General features: G+C 41.9%; 2 protein-coding genes across 2 annotated transcripts in view; both read right to left on the reverse strand.

The window, feature by feature from the left end:
• Window positions 1-602, reverse strand: part of LOC140257802 (monocarboxylate transporter 2-like) — a 28,555-nt gene extending 27,953 nt beyond the window's left edge. Inside the window, exon 1 of the mRNA XM_072347418.1 lies at window positions 351-602. Coding sequence (XP_072203519.1) covers window positions 351-567 — 217 coding nt within the window. The 5' untranslated portion in view covers window positions 568-602. The remainder of the gene's footprint in view (window positions 1-350) is intronic.
• A 9,298-nt stretch (window positions 603-9,900) lies between these two features.
• On the reverse strand, window positions 9,901-19,949 carry KBTBD8 (kelch repeat and BTB domain containing 8). Its single transcript, XM_072347647.1, has 4 exons — window positions 19,808-19,949; window positions 17,785-17,995; window positions 16,162-17,276; window positions 9,901-13,572 (listed from the first exon to the last, which is right to left on the reverse strand). The coding sequence occupies exons 1-4, from the start codon at window positions 19,821-19,823 to the stop codon at window positions 13,109-13,111; spliced, it is 1,806 nt and encodes a 601-aa protein (XP_072203748.1). The 5' UTR covers window positions 19,824-19,949; the 3' UTR covers window positions 9,901-13,108.
• Window positions 19,950-20,365: the final 416 nt, after the last annotated feature.

Raw genomic sequence — 20,365 nt, forward strand, 5'->3', positions numbered from 1 at the left:
CTCTACAACCATGGGTGCCAGAAACATTATTTTGTTGTTTCTGTTGTTCTAAAAAGACAGCAAAGAATAGGAGCAGAACAAAAACTATCATACCAAATATGCTGTAGTAACTGTCTGAATTTAAAACAATTTCCCTATGGTCAAGCATAGCAAGATTTCCAATGAAATAACAGGAGCTGATGACATACAACATGCTGTCAATAATTACTTGGCAGAGGTGTTTTTCTCTCTTTTGCCAATGCACAACATCAGAAAAAGCCATGCTTTAGATCTTAACTTTCCAAGGACTTTCTCAAAGAAATACATTCTCCTGTCCATATGAGGAAACATTGAGCTCTTGCTTCACTTACCTCCCCCATAGGTGGTGGCACACATGATGGATGTGATCCAGGCAAGCTGGCTGTAGGAGATGCTGAAAACAGCCTGGAGCTCTTTAAAGTAGATGGTGAAAGCTTTCGGGAAGGTGTATGAGAACCCCACTGAGATGGAGGCTCCAAACACCACCGCCCAGCCCCAGCCGCCATCAGGGGGAACGTAGCCCAGGTCCGAGGTGAGTGGAGGGGACATGGTCACAGCAGAGCTTGGAGCACAAGCTGAACACCAGCACCCTGCAGGGCAAAGCAAGTGCGTGTCTTACAGAACGTGCGTATCATGCCAGAACTGTAAAATCATTTAGACTCACTCTTGAAGCCTATTCCTAGCTATTCAAAGCTTTATGGTGCAAATCTATCACAGTCAAAACCACCCTTCCCTCTCTTACAACCCCAGCCAGCTATTCCTTCTGTGCTTTAAACACACTTCCCCAGAACCCTCCCTCAGACCCCAGGGTGAGGACAGACCCCACGCGACACTGCAGCCCAGCTCTCACCTCACTGCTGGCTGCTGTGGGTTTTCCTCTTGCAGTCACTCAGCCTGTCCCTCTGGGGAGGGGGGAGATGTCACACTTGTGCTTTTTTTTAGGGTAAATGCTCCATTGTGCGTTTTTCAGACGTGGGTGGAAAGCCTCATGATTTCAGGTTATCCCTGCTTAAAAGAATAAGTCCCATTACGTGAGCAGCAGGTGATCAGCCCCACAGTGCCTCCAGCTCCCCATCCGGTACCACGATGAGGCTTTCTGGGCTGATTGCTTCTCCAGAGCCAACACACAAACTGCAACCAACTACCTGCTAAGTGGTCAGAGTTTAGGTCAGCAGTTCCACTCATGGCCAGCGCCTGCCAGGTTAGCAGATTATGCTCAGGATCAAGGCAAATCAAAGAAGGCATTCACTCATTTGCATTCTTCCCATGTTTCCTGACCATTAAAATAAAATAAGGGTTAAAATAAATAAATAAACTTATGTGCCTCTCAGGAGTTAATCCACAAGTCTCCTGCTAAGGTCAAGATGTGAAGCTGGAGGAGAGAGGAGCACGTCCCACAGCTGAGGGCCTTGTGCATAAAAGGTGGGTTATTGCCATCCTCTATTGCAAACTCAGAAGCAAGAGAAGCCAACAGGAACAAACATCAGCAGAGATAATGGGAAGCAGAAAGCAAAGGGATCAGCTGGACACACCCTGCTGAACCTCAGGTTGCTCACTGGGGAAACAGGGACCTTGTAAGTAAATAAATAAAAGAATATTCAGGGGAAGTGAAGTGTAATTTGCATCTATCGATGAGCCCATCACCTCTTGAGAAGCACGGTTTGCTCAGCACCTCTTACTGATTTAGGAGCATTTGTATAAGGTCAGAGTTGCAGAAGCATCACTGCTGGTGCAGTAAGAGGTTTTGCTGAATAAGGATGGGCACATGTCAGTCCTGGTCTCACCCTCCTCCCTCAGCACTGCAGCCACCAGTGGCAGAAGGATGTATGGTCAGCAAACCTCCAACAGCATCAGGGGTTGCACACATGGGCTACAAGCTTGGCTCCCCCACAAGCCACGGGTGGACTCACTGATTGTTACCCTGAAATCTCATTGAAAGATGAAAGGAAGGTGTGGAGGAAGAAGTCCTTGGCTAGTTACCCTTCAAATTCCCTTGCTTGTCTGCATCCTCACTTGTAAGCACTCTTTAAAAGGTCCAGGTGCTGCTGTACTCACATAGATGCTCTGAGGGCCACCAGCAAGTGCATACCACACTGCTCAGCTCTCTTCTAGCATGAACTAAATCCCCTAAGGCCTGTTCTAAGCAGGTGAGCAAAACTTAGACGTAACTGGAGAACACATAAGCCCCAAACACCAACATTTACCAAATCCAGTCCTGAAGAAATCTACCTGTTTTGGGAGCTGTTGGGTTTGCTTAGATTTCATTGGTCTATCAAATTAAGATCAATTAAGAAGCCTTAACAATTAACAACAAAAGAACAAATAATAACATCCCATTACATTATGACACCATGCCAGAATTTCAGTAGCAAAGACAACAACACCTGCAAAGTTTCTCCCATTCTGACATCAAGTAATTAAGCAATTGGATATAAATTGGTGGAACGTTATTTTTTTTCCATTACAGAGATCCAGAATATGTGGAAGAACTTACTCTGACACAGGATCTATTTTTTCCTGTTGTCAAAGTTCTTCCAAAGGAACAAAAATACCATGCAGTCCTTTCAAAGGAGTTTTAACAACATTACTGCAGGGTAGAACTTCAGAAGGAGATTAGTCTTGAAGAGTAATAGTGGTGATGTTGGAATGATCATCTACTAACAAGACATTTAAGACGTTTTATTACTTACCAAATACGCATTTTATCACCCTATTTACACTACCCAACTTAAGCCATTCAAATACTGCTGAGCACCTCAAGCTTCCCAAAAAATAACCACACTGACATATCCCAGAGGCTCTGACATTAGGCAAAGTCAAATTGAAGGGTGAGCATAGGGAGGATATGTTCCTTATTTAATATCATAATTGATATTCATAGTTTACCAAAGTTTGGGCTATGCAAAAAAAAGTCTCAAATCCAAACCTCTTCATTTATTTATTTATTTTTCTTGGAGGTCTTTAAAAGAGGTTGAGCCTGAACTTCAAATGCATTTTCAGGGATTAACAAGAAAGGTTATTTTTTATTACAACCAATTCGTTCTAGTTGTAAAACCGTGACTAATTGCACCAGCACCTTTAGGAGTCTGTATGCTGTGAATATATTTGTTCCTTTCATTTCATTTCCTGTTTAATGGGAGATTTATTGAGAAGACATTTGTATGAAGTTGGATGGTGGTATAAGCTGCGTTGTCCAGCGTTTTGACATCAAGCCTAACTTTACATAATGCAGAAAACCAGAGAGGAACTGAAGGTAAATGAAAATGTGGCCTGTGCTAAAAATATTTATATAAATTCCTGCAGTTGATTTTTTTTTGGTGGTAAAACAAGGCTTCCAACTTGTAAGAAGAGAAGTACAGCTTTAATGATCTCTTGAACAAGGCTTAATAGCCTCAGAACAAAGAGTCAGCAATGTAACACATCTACATCCTCCCCTCATTCCTCCTGTGGCAGCCCCTTGGTTTCTGGGGATATCAGCACTAAGGACGGTACAGGACTTCTCCCTCATTTGGCATTTCCCATTCCACTGCACCCACCACCATTCCTTTTAGCTACATCTCTGTCACCTTATCGTTTCCCTACACCACTTCCCATCCGCTACAGGTTTGCTCTGTATTTCCACTTAGCAACACAGCAGCTCCTTCTACAATATCCATTTAAAGGAAATCTTTTACATTTTGATTCTCCTTTCTCAACAACAACTGTTCTGTAAACTATCAGTGCCAACTGGGAAGCCCTTCCTTCATACACCAATGCTTACTTACCTCCAGGAACCACCCCAGGTTTTTCCTCTCAATATCATTCAAGTCCTCCCACGCTACTGAAGTGGAATTACAGACCTGCAGTTGTCCGAGTCACATTTAAACAAAGGGGCATTGAATATTTCACGCTGTTCTTCAGTCTGCGTGTAGAATTTAATTCATCACCTCTTGCAGATCGTCCCTTCTCGCCCCATCACCAAGGAGTTTTATCTTTGCTTTACCCAGAGAGCACTGTATCCTCCCCCTCCCCCTCTTCCTACCTTTTACTGTAGCAAAGGAAAATTCAGAGATTACCACAATATAACCACAGTATAACTCACATTCACTGTAGGGGCCCTCATTTCATTTTTTATTTATTTATTTTTGCTTGTGGTTTTACGTCTAGACTTCCCATTTTTCCATCTACCATTCCCCATAGGCTTTCTGCTTTAATACTATTAGATCTGAATCTTCTTTATCCACTATTCCTCCCTTCTATTTAGAAAACTGGTTGAGACTACAATGAAAAACTTCCCGTTAAAGAAATTCCATGTCTCTTACACAGTCCCAAGGCCACAACAAGGTCTTAATCCAGATGACATTACAAGTTTGGGTCCTTGATTTATTGAGCTTTTCCCTTTTAGAACCAGATACACAATCTCAGTCCTCTATTTCTGTAAGTCTAGCCAGCTTCAGAATATTATGGGACTATAAAATTATTATTATTATTATTTTCTCATAAAATTAGAGCACCGTGACAAATCAAACCTAAGCATAACACAACTTCACCTGGCAGTCCATGGGCTCCCTGGGGCTGAGTTCCCTTCTTGACAGCTCTCCTCTCAGCAGATACAGTTACCCCTCAGGCTCCCCTCCCTGTGGGGTTCCAGCAGTGGGTTCCCCTGGCAGCGACCCACTCAGCTTTTAAAGCCAAATGCTGAACTCTTCCCCCGCCCCAGGTTCAGCTCAGATCAAAGGTTGAAATCAGAAGCTGTATCCTCAGATCCAAGACTTGTCTGTAACTCGCAGCACCCTCTGCTCACATCCAGCACTAACAGCATCTCACATCAACTAACCCTTCACAAACAGTGATGGCTCTTAGCCCACCAGAGACAAGTTCAGGGCAAACTCCCCATTAGAAGCATTTTGAGCCCTGGCCTCGCCCAGACCTCTGTAGATGTTAATAAATTATTTGTCAGAGATCTTCTCTCCTTCCTCCCTCTCCCCCAGTACATATTAACTTATTCTTTCTTTAGGACACGTTTCTGCACGCCCTGCTCCTGCTCTCCTCCAGGCAATCTGCACAGAGCATACCCCTCTTTTGCCAGTCTTGCTATGGCAATCTTAACCTTCTGGCAGAAATTCCCTTCCATGACCTCTGGGTCACCTAAAATCCTGCGTCAGACTTATTTTGATCACTCAAGAACAAAGAAAGGGATTCATAGGCCACAGTGACCCTTAACAAGGGGTAAATTTCACCCTGGAGTGATGGGAGGGGATATGGAAAGTTCCTGAATTCGTTGCCAGTGTCTGAGAGGTGAAATTGGATGAGAGAAAGAGGAACATCCACAATATGAGCGTGCACCGTGCAGAGGTTTACATAACCCAGTTTCAACAGGAATGTTTCCGTAAGTCTTACACTGCAAATCCCCGTTTGGGGGATTTAAAACATTCCCCTGCCAGGTTTATAATCCAAACACTTCAACACACTACTTAGGCACAAGAAAAAACAGGAAAAATCTGACCGTAGGCAAGCCTGTGTAACGTTCACATCCAATCTGAGTGGAAAAGCCAGCAGAAAGGTAAACAAAGAGAAAAGTGATTCACCCCATCTGACTTTGCAAGTCAGCATCTGCTGGAGCCCTCCTTCCTGCCTCGTAGCCACATGCAGCCATCCATGTTGTTCAGGAATGCCCAGAAAAAGCTGCTTCCCTGCAAGGATGCATAAAACCATGCTATAGCTCCCTGCTGGCATTAATAAGGAAGGCTTCTACCGTTCAGTCATTTGTTACCTTTCTTAAAAGGTTTTACAACATTCTCCACAAGAAATAGAAGGAGACCTGGTGTTTTTCTGTGCTCTAGAAGGAATAAACAACACTGTCACCCTGCTATGAGGATTTGTTACAGGCTGATCCAGGTGCACGTGGTCCTCTGTTCTGCCATCAGAAGCTGCCAACTAAAGAGACTTCAGTCACACCAGCCAGAGTTCACAAGAGCATCTTTCCGCATCAGAACTTCAGGAACAACATTATTGTAAAGACTTGACGGCATTACAAATGGTGAAAACCCTTTTGATTTTTAGAACAAAGTAGCACCTACAGCGCTGGACCCTTTCTTTCAGAAATGGATTTTCTCTCTTCCCTGCAGATACTAGCTCAGTAGCTCCCCAGGCTCCAACCCACTCCAGAATGGTGCTTTACCATCTGTGGCAAACCATGAGTTTGGTTATGTTAAATTACATTGTCCTTTTTACCCCACATTCTAAAGTTCATTCTGATGGAAAAGAACAGCATATTGGCCACAGCAGTTAATTAAGTTATTCCACAAGATCCAGCAGTAGAGGTCTGTATTCACTCGTACTGAAACCTTCCAGATTCACATCACATTGACCACCTGTGTCAAAGGTTGTTACATACCCACAGCAATAAATCCATTTCCATTCATTTCCAAGGAAGTGTCCCATGCTATGTTGCAGCGTTGTATGTAATTGCATCTCAATGCTGGCTAAATGACAAGGGCTTTCCCATCCAAATCATTCTCCATTAATAACTGCATTTGAGTCTTCGAAGCAGTTACTTTGCAACACTGGGGACTCGTTATCATCATAAGTGCCCCTTGTAAACAGCATTTAATAAGCTATTTCAAACAACCTACTCGACAAACACCACCCACTCTCATTTGTGGGATACCCAAGGAAGTGGGCTCTCAACACAGACATTCATGTAAGAAAATAGCAACTGTCTGAACTGCAACGATTTTCTGCTGGTAGTTACTGGGCTGTGACCACTGACACACTCTGCAGACACAACAGCAACTCAAAGTATTCAAGCTGCTTCTCAAAATGAGCTTGAAAAACCTTGGTCAGTTCCCCTAGCAGTTGAGATAGATAAGAATAGCAGAAACTCACGTGCTTCATTACCCTATGACAAACTGTTCTTTTATCATTTGCTCTCCATGCATTAGTTTTGATGCAAAACATAGCAGATAAAGCACTCCTTTTATTTAAATAAAAAAAGCACAAAAGAAAATCATACTTGCTCTGCAAATTAAGTGTTTCACTTTATGTACTGACTGTGGGAAAAGCTCATTTGACATTCACCAAATATTCCTGCCCATGAACCTATTTCTTGGAGCATCCGAGGAAATCTGCAACTGCAGGAATACGATCAGAATCAAACTGAAAAGGTACGCTACAGAATTTACCTGTAAGTATTTCTATGCAACTGATACATTAATCTGCAATCAAGATGACGTGTAATTACTGAAACTGAGATAACATGATCAAGCGCTACACACTCGGCATCAAAAGAGAACCAAAACAGGCCAAATATGCAATTTTCTTACGCTCAGACTGCCCCTCATCAGCTTCTGTGCCAGTAACAGAGCTACAGATCACATGCAGGGCTAAGGTGTTGGAACACAGAAAGCATTTCTTTAAATGGGTTTATTTGGTACTGTTTTCGTTGATGTTTTACAGATACGTTATCATTGCTGGTACTCAGTGACACTTCAAGATCTAAATAAGCACATATTGTCTTCCAACAGGTCAGACTCCACACTTCAGAGTCAGTAAGCGAATCTGTCAGGGCACACAGTCTCCTCTGCCATTCCCTGCTGTGAGGCCAGGCTAAGTGAGAAGGAACAGCAATGAGCCATCTGTACAGCACTGCCTGCTGCAGCACAGCCGAACACTTTCCAAGTGAGGATTTGTAGCATTATTTCCTGGCAAAACACACGTGGGGTTTAGTACCAATATTCAATCATTCCCAGTGCTTGCTACCATACACATCTCATCTCCTAAGGTGGTGCCAGGTTTAAGCTACGGGATCACAAGCTCTTAAGGAAGTAATAGGGCATATGTGAAACGAGGTGGCTAAAGAGGACTGAGGTCCCTCTGTTACCTCAGGAGAAGGGAAAGCTGACAACACAGCCCTGTGCTTCAGAAAATCCACCACCGCATTGTAAACAGGTTGTTAGCTTTCCTACTCTTGAAAAAACATGTTAAACAGTACCCTGATGACCTGAAGTTAGCTAAAGTTAATAGGTACCTTCCTCTTACAGGCGATATTTCCATTATGATTTATGCAAAGTACAGAAACAGGTAGATCAGTAGCAAGGCTCATGGGACCTTACCCGGATGTTAAGAAACAGAATTCAAGCTCTGTTTAGCTTAACTCGTTCCCTTTGCAAAGGCAGAGAGGACTACATGTTGTCAAGAGATAAGGAAAAGGCAACGCCTGGGTGTGTATTTCTCTGTATACTGCCTGCACGAGTGCCCTACTGCCAGATATGTCCCCGAGCAGTGTACAATAATGTGCTTCTAGGGGCTGAACTGAAGGCTTAGGGGCAATGAAGAACCAGTGGGTGGATCTCCATGGAATAAACCTGATAGATTACTTAAGAAATGCCAGTTTGGTTTATTAGGGTGTAAACATTCCCCCAGCAGAGACTTCCAAAATAACATGCCTCTCCCCAGCCATTACAAACCAAGAGTGTCTTCCAGATATGACTTTTATGAGTTGGCTGAAAGTTTGCAGACATCTCCATAAACATTTTATAAACCAGACAGCAGCTACTACTCAGCTCACAGACACGTTTTGGAAGTAGCCCTGAACAGAGCAGCTAAGCATAAGAACCATTCGGATGTATGCAAAGAGTGAAGCACTCACCAGGGCTTTTGCTACAACTGCTCAGTTGTTTCCTTTTCTGGCTGGTGGGGAAAAAGTTGAGATAATTCCATCTGGCTTCTGCAGTTTTGGTTTTGTTGTCCCAGCTGCAGACTCTGAATCAACCTGTCCCAACGTAGTGCGATTTGGCTATCCTTTCCTTGCAGTTATTATTTGACAGCGATTTACCTTTCTCCCTTGAAGACAACAGAGGGAGGTCTTTCTCCCCCCTCCCTTCATCTCTTTCTTAACTTCCTTAAGTCTCAACAATTTATTACATACTAACACATGGCTAAACCATAATCTTGCAATAGATAATTTCTTCTCATGAGTCAAAAGACAGGTGTTCCAACCAAAGAAGACAGCAGGAAAATAGAAGGCACGATGTTTTCACTCTTCTAGTACTGAGTAACTACAACTGTGAATTCTATCACAGGGACAAATTGAGCTCTCAGTTACCATTTTATTAGCAAACTCCAGAAAAAGCATGAAAGTACAGCCAAATCTAGTTAGGCCAGTCTGTGTCCAAGTAGAGTCCTTGGATGTGGAAGCAAGCAAAGAGTGCTTACAGTTGAGCACGCAGTGTTGATTCATTCAGCTCACTTTAAGTTAAACAGCAAGCCCATCTCCTCCACGCTGGCTTTACCTCTTTTTGTGCTAGTTCTTCAAGACGAAATATCTTTGGTTTTTAATAGAAACAAGCCCTTAGTCTGACATAAGCGTACTGCTCTGAACCGCAATTGGGAGCAATCATTTCAGACTCACCCAAGATGATTGAGGATCATTGTGCAACATTCTTCAGAAAGGTGTGTGCTGCACCGAGTAGCTCACAGCCTGCACATCAGCATGGTGGCCTGTGCACAGGGAAGTCACTTCTCTACTCAGCAAGGACAACGGGAAATCCATTAAGTGATATTTTAGGCTTTGTCAATATATGGAGTCCTTAACATCTCAGCTGAAGTGTCAGCTGCAGATCCCCGCCTTCAAAGGGGGAAGGGGCAAAACGTTGGCACCTGTACAAGCAAATGGGAAGAGAGCCACAAGGAGCGAGACAGAACAAAGCACCTTCCACCTCAAGCAGAAGTCTGGAGCTGCCTTAAAGGAGATGTGACATGACAGGAGCTGAGCCACAAGAATAAATAGGAAAAAAGAGAAATTAACAACCATGAAGATGATAGCAGAGGGTCCATATTCAGAAATCCACCCAAATGGATGCAGTACATTTACCACAAAACCAGCTGCCCTCGATTGTATTTCAACAATAGGTTTATTTTAAGAAACATAACATGACATTAAGTAAAAATGCAAAATTGTGCAATTATGGCAAAATGTTTAAAAATCCACACATTTGCCCTCATAGGACTACAGTACTTCTTACTAACATACCTGAGCACTGAATGTTGGGTGCCATTTCTAAACAGCTTTACAAACAGGGAGCTCGTCGATTTCTCGTAGAACATACAAACACTGCATGTTTGGTGCACCAGAATTGCTTTTAGTTACCTTGAATTTTACTGAAAGAATCAAGCAGAAATTACAAAGCGCTTCCTTCTAAAGTAATCTGTAATTTCGGAAGAGATTTACACCTCTGTAAAATCCTTACAACACCAGAAATTAATTTAACAAAAAGAGGGGGGGGAAGAAGTAATGAATGCAGAAGATACTAAATGGGGAGAAAACATACAGGTTACTGTTTAAATATTAGCAGTACCTTTAGTACCTTTGGTGCAATTATTTCTTCCTGTGCTGTGCAAGGTTAATTCAGCTCGACTCTAAAGTAAAAACTTTACCAGGAATCTGACTTTCAGCAACATGTAGAAGCGTTTAAGAATTGGCAAAGTCTCACAGCTCCATCACCGCCTCAACAAACTCCTCATGCAAAAGATTCAGTATATTCTACTCCCACAGCAAGTTCCAGGATTTAGCTTTGAAACACATCACGGGCTTGGATCACACCCTCGGGTTTGAATGGTTAAACAGAATGGAGATCTTCGTACTTTAGTGCAGAGAAACAAAATTAACAAACCTACTGCAGAATTAACCACAGCATATTGTACTTCTATACATCACATGACCAGTCAATTGCTAACTCAACTCTATTTCATAGTTTCAAGTAATATATTGAAATTTGTTCTACTAAATAAATATAGGAGATTGTCAAAAAGCAGCAAGAAGTCTCGTAAATATTCAACCAAGCTTAAAAAAAAAAAAAAGGAAAGTTATAACACTTTGCAAAAGAATGGTTTTTGCACACAAATGCAACACTGATAGGGAGGGTGCTTCAGAAAGCTTGCAGCGAGGGGCCTACAACAGCACAAAGAGAGCCAAGGACTAAGGATAACTTTACAAATGAAATTAGCTGTACTAAGAAAAACAAAAAAGCTCTTATTCTTGGCTATGGATATCTATAAAATGCTATCCAGAAGAAAACTAAACAAAGAAACAACACGCCTCAACACTGTTGTAAAACGCAGTCTTAGCAAGCATCAGCTTTACTTCAGAAAACAATCCGGCGCAGTTTGGTAAATCTCTGGAAGATGAGGTATGTCATGCAGAGAGGCTTTACTTTTATTTCTTTTTCCTTATCATTTCACAGTTTTTTGTTTTTGTCTTTTTCTCTTTTTAACGTTTTGTGCAAGAATTGAGAAATAGATCCAGGCCGGTATCTGTAAATCAGAAAGATTCCATTTGGGAACATAAAGACCACATGGCGAGTGAATGTTATCCAAATCCTCAACCATGCCAGAGGGATAAACATTAGTGAGGTCACTATTTGGCTTACTGAAATATCAGCTGTTAAGCCAGATAACACAGTAAGAACTCAGAGCCAGTGATGGCCACTGCCACTTCAAGTTAGCTGGTTTATTCCTTCAGTAGAACGGAGAAATAGGATAGAGTAAGATAGCACGCACCTGTTGCTCTGGAAAAACTAGACCTGCAGCAAACCAAACATGGCAAATTACAGCCATGAAGGTTTTCAGGATTCCCCTTTTCCCTTTTACATCAAGTTTCTGCTATTGAAGTAGAGGCTGAACTTCAAAAAAATATTTTTACTTCTGGAAAAGTAAGCTACATGTTTAATACAGAGAGAAAAGTGTTGCAATACATTGGGCTCCTATTCTAGGTTAGCATCTAATATTATTTAAGCCATGGACACTTGTTATCAATTTTGCTTTAATACACTGAATAACGAAGACAGCTCAGTAGTGCAAAATTTTCACATTATAGATCAGAATGAAACAAAGTATTTGAGGGCTCAATCACAGGGAGAAAAATAAAAATAGAACTTGTCAAGTTAAGCCACGCACTTTAAAGTTACTGGAGCACATGCTAACACTGCACACAGCACTGAACTTCAGTGGAGACTAAAGGAACACTCCACAAAAATACGTCAATATTAAGGCCATATCCTGTCACCATCCTGTGCAAGAATACCACTACAGTAAAAATGTTATGTTAGAAAAGACAATATGATGACAGAACAGGGCCTGGAAACAGACGCTGAATGAAAACTAACAGGCTGTCTTAAACAGCAGCATAAGGTTAGCCCATTTCAGACAAATAAGTATTAAAAATGTACTAGCACCATCAACTTTTGGATTAAAGCCCTTTATGGGATGAAAGAAAGTTTTTTTTAAGCAGTGTTATCAATGTGTTTTGTTTTTAACAGCACTACACCTAAATGGCAGAAAATAGGTGTTGGGATTTGTTTTCCATATCTTTTAAGCTCAAACTCCAACAACAAAATAAATCCATGGACAAGTGGTACAGCAATCTGAACAGGCCTCCTTCCAGGCAAAGGTACTCCATGCTCCAATTCTGACTTGAGTTTGTCCTCCCAAACTGCAGTGCACAAACAACAACACAAAACATCTTTGCAGACTTCAAAAAACAATACGAAAAAAAAAAAGAGATCGTTATGAATCAGGATCTACCATTCCTCTATGCCATTTTAATTTCAAATGAGGAAAAAAAAAAAAAAGCCAAAAAAACCCAAACAACTTATCGATATTGCCTCAAATTTTACCCGTATTTAAAATAAAAAAGAAAAAAAATGAAGTCACTCCAAAACAGCTCGGACATCCTTAGCTATTAATGCTAGATTTTCTTCCACTGTAGTGCATAGTTATCCTGACTCTTCCACTTTGCTTGCTCTTACCACAAATACACCCCTCCAGTATGACGTGATTAAGTGTTCACCAGGAAAAAAAAATATGCTGATAATTGCACTTCGTAACCTCCTTCTCATTTCCCAGGAAAATATCAGTAAATATGAAACTGAACCAGTAAATACCCTTCACAGACTGCAACCTTTAAAGAGCACCCATCCCCACACACAGAAAAAAAACACCTGTCTGTTTCAGCTTACAATAAATACTGACAATTTCTTTGTTTTAAGACGTTTTCTCTAGCATCAGATCACCACTGAAATCACTAAGGCCTGTTACTGAAAAAGAAAGAAAATTAAATAACTTTCTGAAGACACTGTGGATACAACTTAGCAACTACACATTCAAAATGCCGGCCTAAATCCCAGAGCCTATCTGGAGTCTCATATACTTTTTGCCATTGGTCAGTGACCTCATCGTACTGATAGAGTGAATTCTTCCTGCTGGTTCTGAAGACGTGTTCTTCAACGGTAACTTGAGTAGCTCTGACAAACAGATGGAGTTTGTTTTTGAGGAGTACGAGTTTTATGTATGGATTAATGGATTGATCACATGGGAAGTCTTTTTTTCGAGTCCACTTGTTTTGTTCAATGTCATAGGCCTCTACGGTAAACATACGTTGATGGTTTCCACAGGTTCCAGCTATGTAGTAGATGGAGTCATTGTACACAGTTGCCAAGCCTTGGATTCTAGGCACAGTCATTGGGGTCAAAAACCCCCAGTAATCCTTCTGAGGATCATAGCAGAGAAAAAATTCCCCTGAAAAGAGAGGAAAAATACAACATAGCTTATGCTTCATTTCCATAAGAGCAGTTCTGCAGCTATTAAGTTTCCAGTTATATTCTTCCACACATTAATGTCTACAAATTCTTAAAAGCCCCGATCCTAGAACAAAAAATCTAACGCTATCATCTGCTTTCTTCAAAGCACACAGAAATATCAGTAGTAAAATTTACTTTGGGTTTCTATCCTAGCTGAAGAAAACCAAATTTCAAGTATACTACAGACACTGTGTTGGAATGCATATTTCCCAGCTATCTTTTGCTACTTTTAAACCACGCTTAAGAACTTGAGATAAAACCTGTCAAGATTCCATCCTTCAAACATCTAAAGTATTCGTTCTGTTCTTTGGTATCTTCACCAAGTGTAACCTACAGACTATGGAAAATACCACAATTCAGTGATTGAAAGCTGTTAAATCTGAGCCAATAATGTGTCTTGCACTACAGACTCAGAAGCTGTTTGTATCACTTGGCTGGGTTACACAGGTTGACTGGGTTTCAAAGGATGCCAGGTGAATACTTGCATGAAGCTGCGATTCATCATTAGTTTTGTGACTGGACTATAAGGTACCTCTTCTGTTGACTGCACAAAGCAGCTTATGCAGATTGCACATAGCAGAAGTTCAGACGATTGAAAGATTATGCTCCGCAAACTTGGTAAGAAGAAAATTACCGTGTCTTTTATGAAGCTCTGGGGAACAAAGGGCTACAATTCGCCAAATATTAGCATAATTCAACTTCATGTATATTTCACACGGATATTTTAAAGAATTTCAGCCACGCTGCACTCTAACCAAGCAATTCAAGCATGACAAAGAATACAAACACAATACAGTAAAAAGAATGGGATGTAGCTTAAGACATTGAGTCCCACAGGTAATGCATTTTCTGATTCACTTTTGTTCCACAGTGTGATCTCCTATGACTGATGCCTGCAACCCTGTTGGCATTTTAAGACTCATTAATCCTTACTGGCTACTTCAAACCTATGAGTTTCCTCTACAAAAATTATTAATAGTTAACTTATTATAGACTACTACAGTGCAATTCAGTCAAGGTTCTTACCTATCACACAAACAGAAAGTCACTTATTTTCTGCAACACAGATTATTTCATTTGCTGGTTAGTGCAATGACATGGTTTATTCATGCAAGCATTGAGTTGTCATTAAAACCACTGAAGCTCAGAACTACTGCAACTAAGATCTGTAAACAAGATGCATTCTTATTCTATAGGTTGTAATATGTCTATAAAAATTGTCTGCTTTATAGTGGTTCCAAGAAACAGTTAAAGAACAAATATATAAGTTAAAGATTCGTCAGTGTTCCTCCTTAATGATCTAAAGCAGATGTCTGACCCAACAGACTGAGAAAACTTACACTAGTAACAACTATTTAGAGCCACAACAAAGATCAGATGTAATACGGACACGGTGAAAGAACTAAACCATCCACATGCCATGCAGAAGCCCTCCAACCTTGCTGAATGGCAGGAGTGCAGCATCAAGAAATCAGGTTGACTTCTGATAAATTACAGCGAGTTTACAGATCTAGAACTCAAGCTCTGAAAGTGTTTCCACAGGGATGGACATTAGCAAAATAAAACTAAGATATTTCTCCATCCAATCTTTCTTTCCACTTGGGAGCCTTACTACAACCCCACATACAGCCTCAGCACTTTTAAGTGTAGAGTGCTACGGGGCTGAAATACATACAAGATTATGCATTTCACATAAGCTACACAAATGAAGTTAGAAAGTGAAGAATAAATGATTTCATCCATTCCCAAAACAATCCTTTTCAGAGTCCCAAAATATTCTAATTATTGGTCTAAAAGAACTGCATCTTTTCCATCACAACAGTTTCGTGTGCATGTACATCTTGGCAATACATCATTGAGAACATGCTTGTTTTAATCCCTCTGGATTATTTTGATGTAATTCTCAAATATGGATATAAACACTGCTGGTACTAGAACTGTGCTTAAATCATTAAGTGAGGCATCAAAATGCAGTAAGCTTGATCACTTATTGGAAGATGGGATGGAAAGAGCACACTAACTCCCAACCAAACAAAACAAGCTAATTAGAAAAAGGTAAAGCCCCTTCCTTAGTTAGCTAAAAAGCTAACAAAAAGCAGGGTGGAGCAGAGAGGGAAGGCCTACCCAACCTAATTGATTTTTACAGCTCTCCAAGAGACTCCAGGAATTTTCACAGGTTCAGCTAAATCAAATGCAAAGTACTTTTTCATGACAATCGCTGTTCTTCAACATTAGTGCATCTCACCCAAATAAAGATGTAATACAGAATTTTCACCATACAATTTAATACTGAATTGTTAGCAGAAATGGCAGATGTGGCAGGATTTGATACAACTCAGTAACACATAGCCTAGGCCTCAAGAACTCAAGTAGCAAACTCACTCTTCCCTGCTCGCTGCCCTCCCCAACTTTTCTCCCATTCTACTGTCCCAGACATTTGGGCTTCCTAAGGTATTTTTAAGAGACAGTTGGCTTGAACAACCCCCACTTGCAATAAAACACCATATAGCCAGTGAAACCGCCTTACCCTGTAAAACATAGATGTTATCCTTATATTCCACAGCACTATGAAACTCCATTGCTACCGGCATTGGGCAGACAGCCGTCCAACAGTTCTCTCGGCTGTCATAACACTCCACAGACTTGAGAGAGTTTCGCCCATCTCCTTCATAAACACGACCACCTATTGCATACAGTTTACCACAGCAATGAACCAATTTGCAGCCTATTCTGGCTCGCAACAAAGGAGCTTTCGGAATCCACCTATTGCCAGAGTGGTCATACATCCAGAAATCACTCTCTGCTCTGTGATCAATGGAGACCTCACTGCTGCTCGGTCTGTAACCACCCGCAATAAAAATATCATTATCAGGAGATACAAGAATTCCAACCTCCCTCAAGTCATTTGGTGGCTTGCATAGTTTAAACACTCTCCCTGTGACCGAATCTAAACAAGGCACTGTTTGCTTCTTTCCTGAGTGTTTGTGGGCAGCATCAAAGCATATGATCATTTCAGAAGCAGTCATTCCGAGCCGTTGTGTATAGCCATTGGCACTATGTTGTCCCTTTTGTACACAGCTTTTGGCCATAGCCTGTGCAAACATGGGAGGGATTTTCTCTAAAAATGTCTCTTCCAATAGAGGCATACGGATGCATTTGGCAAATATCTCTGGAAGGTGCACTTCTCTCTTATTTTGCTCATGCTCAAACCACCTTATAATGCTGTCATAAACGTGTTCTTCTTTGTCTACATTTAAGTCATCACTGTCGAGTATACTTATGAGCTGGTCTTTTCTCAACTGAAGAAACTCTTGCTCTTTGGTGACACTCAGAAACTTTTTACGAATGTAGTCTTGTGATCTGTCTTTGAGTTCCTGATGACCATAGTGATCAGCAAAGATAAACACCCCAATGGAGTTCTGTGGGTCCAAATGACTGATCATATATTTAGCACACTGGTCTTGTATGGAAGGGATCTGGAAGATACTAGCTGCAGTGAACAAAGCTTGAACGTTGGCCTCTGTCAGCATTACTCTGGAGGTATATGCATAGTTCAACACTAAATGCATTGACTCTGCTTCAACACCAACTATACGAACTTCTTTCTGGGTACTCTCTGTAAGGCCGCTAGTGAACATAGATCTACAAAAGAAAAATATTTAGCAGTTTATTTGCAATTACCTTCTAACTACAGATCTAAGAAATTATACCGTAAGCTAACCCCAACAACTCTGCCCTTCTGTGAGCACAAACGCATTCAACAGTGATGTTACACTGGTCTGCTTGGGAACCTAACCTTAAGATCAGTCCCAGACTTAATAAGTCAAAATGGCAAGTTGGAATTTCTTCCTTAGTTATCCCAATAATTCCATATAAAAATTCATCATTTTAAAAGCAAAGCTCTTGACATATCCAAGTCACTGCCCTCAACTTTCAACAAGTTATCCATATGCATATTCCAACGTGACAGAATACTTATAAAATGAAACAGTTTAACTACACTGTTACTGTAGAAAGGTATTTACTAGGTACACTGTATCATCAATAGTTACATGGAACATTAGTAAAGGTTGCCCTTTTTTTTTGTCATTAAATGGAAATAATTTATAATCCCCCTTTTTATCATCCCTAGAACAACAGGCTACTGTACCTGAAGTAAGGACTGATTGCAGCAAGAACATTTCTATGACAGGAGAATGTTTTCCCATGATCCACTTCCACTACAATATCTGTCAGTTGTCCTTCATCATACATGGTTTTAAGTTGTTGAAGAATACTGCAAGCATGGAAGGGGTCCATTCCACTGCTGACTGTGTTTGAAGAAGGAATTCCATTCAGTGTTTGTGAAAACTTACTTGGTTCTACAAAGCAAAATTAAAACCATTTAAAACAGAAAAAAGAGAAAGTATACATGTGCAGAAAGTTAATATTCCGTATGGCCTGACTGTCATCATCCATTAACTGCAAATCTAACATGCTCAAGGGTGAGTAAATATATAAGGATATATGGGAGTAGACTGAATTTGTTTGCCTGGTTGTTTTTTTGTTTGTTATTGCCTTTTTTCCTCCTTCCCTAGTTTACTAACTCTAAGAAAAATACAGAATATTCACATGAATGCCCTACTAGATACATCTTGTGTTGGAGGGAAGGAAGCATCACAGTGCTTACTGACTTCTAAAATGGGAAGAACAAAGAACGCAGAAGAGCAGGACAAGCCCACAACCAAAATCACCATTTCACAACTCTGTGTGCTTGTACTTCACACTGAAACAGGAACTGGCTACTAACTTCCACAAATGATGACTAACAGAGTAAGATCACAAAGAAACTGCCTTACAGTAAATATATACAGCAACAAACCTAGATGAAATCACATTAATCTGTACATTTGTTTTTATTTACCAGTTAAATGCAATTACCATTTAAGACTACCCAGGTGTGAAAATACTTGCATATCATTGTGAAAACACGGAAAGAGAACACAATTCTTACTAACATGTGATATGCTTAACGAAGTAAATCCCAAAGTGAAAATTGAGCAATACCTCAAGCACAAAAATCTGTTTCGTAATAGCAACAAGATTTTTACGCAACAATAACAAAGGAGAACTCAAAAGAAAAACATTAGGTGGTAAAAGCTGCAAATCAGGTGAAGCTGCTGACTGCAACTGAGAACCCTCAACAAATTTAGGTCAACACAAAGGGGAGTAAAGGGCAGTGAACAACAAGGACTAGGAGACTGAAATTCTAACACATGGCAATACACAGGAGATATAGTTTCTCTTAGAATTCAGATACAGCTTTGAGCGCTCTCAATTAAGTCAGTGGGGATCTGCTGGTCAGGCACGCATTTTCCTGGTAGGCTTAAGGCCAAATATAGTCAATGCCTCTTCAGAGCACGGCTAGGAGAATTCCTCAAAACACCTTTCTCCTCCCATCCCAAAAAACGTTAGTAAATACTGTATTTAAGGATAAAGTCTTCAGCGGGGGATTGATTGCAGTAACTAAACATCAACATTCAGTAACTAACCAGTCACAGGGAAAGTAGGAAATTCAGATCTTTTTCGGAAGGAGTGTTTGTCACTAGTAATAAAGTTCCAAGGAAATAATACCTGGTAGATGGATGCCAAGGCTTCCTACCTGGCCAAACCTTAATGTCCAGCAGTAACACAGCGATACAGCTGCCACTGCAGAGCAATTTCAGTTACATCCTAACGCTGAAAAGGTTCAAACCTGTCCCTCCCTGACCCTGCCAGTCACCCAGGCAATGAGCACATGCTATTAAGGCAGCTTCCAGCACTGATGGAAGCAAGCAGGAACGCTCTCACCCACGTATCCGCTTTCCTGTTTCACCCTTAACGCCGTGCACTTCGCAGGTCTCACGCAGCCCCTCTCACCACCTCGGTCTCGCTATCACAACAAGCACCTTTATCTCCTACTAATATCTTCCCCACTCACATCCCTTTTCTTCCCAAGGCCCCCCAGGACTCAGTCCGGACACCTCACCCTGCCCCCAAACTCCCCTCCGGAGCAGCTCCCCACTGAGACCCCCCCACTAAACCCCACTCCCTTCCCCCCACGCCGCACCCCAACCCCGCAGGCCCTGCTGGGCCTACCAGCTCGACCCCCACCTCCGAGGCCCGTGCAGCCCTCCCCCCTTCGCCGCACCGACCTCCTAACGCTGCCATTCTCGGGGCCCCAGCTCCGGCAGCGGGAGAGGGCGGGGCGGCCCGACAGGAAACGTCACCTGCGCCGCTTCCTCCGCGCCGCTTCCTCTTCGCTCTCTCCTACGGAAGCCAACCCCGCTCCCCGCACCTCCCAACACGAAGCGCGTTGATTGGCGGCCGCTACCGAAGCCTGCCGGGTAATGTAGTGCTGGAGGCGGAAGTCGCGCGGCCTCGGCCTCGAGGGGAATGCTGGGAGTTGTAGTTCGCAGAAAGCGGAGCGGGGAGGCCTGCGGTCTGTTCGTCGCGTAGCAACGTGGAGGAGGGAACTGAAGGGCGGAGCGGCCATTTTGGGGTCCTCAGAAAGGGTCGTGAGGGTGTAACGTGGCCAGAACGAGCTCCCCTTTGGAGGCTGCTCAGAAACGGCCCTTCTGGATAATAACACCCCCAGTCTCTGCTCTGTCAGGCTTTGTGCTGCTTTGCTCCCGTTCACACTGGGCAGCCATCCCCAGCCCTCAATGGAGAGCAAAGATGGCACCCAGCATGCAGGGGCAGCGGCTGCCATG

This window comes from Excalfactoria chinensis, chromosome 12, assembly GCF_039878825.1.
Source record: "Excalfactoria chinensis isolate bCotChi1 chromosome 12, bCotChi1.hap2, whole genome shotgun sequence".
In the NCBI taxonomy this organism is placed as follows: Eukaryota; Metazoa; Chordata; class Aves; order Galliformes; family Phasianidae; genus Excalfactoria; species Excalfactoria chinensis.

Bases quoted from the DNA above. Each gene is read 5' to 3' on its own strand.
- KBTBD8 (XM_072347647.1), bottom strand. The intron at 17,277-17,784 runs GTACAGTAGCCT...TTTCTTTTGTAG, and splicing joins GCAATCAGTCCTTACTTCAG to ATCTATGTTCACTAGCGGCC. The intron at 13,573-16,161 runs GTAAGGCGGTTT...CTCTCTTTTCAG, and splicing joins TAACATCTATGTTTTACAGG to GGGAATTTTTTCTCTGCTAT.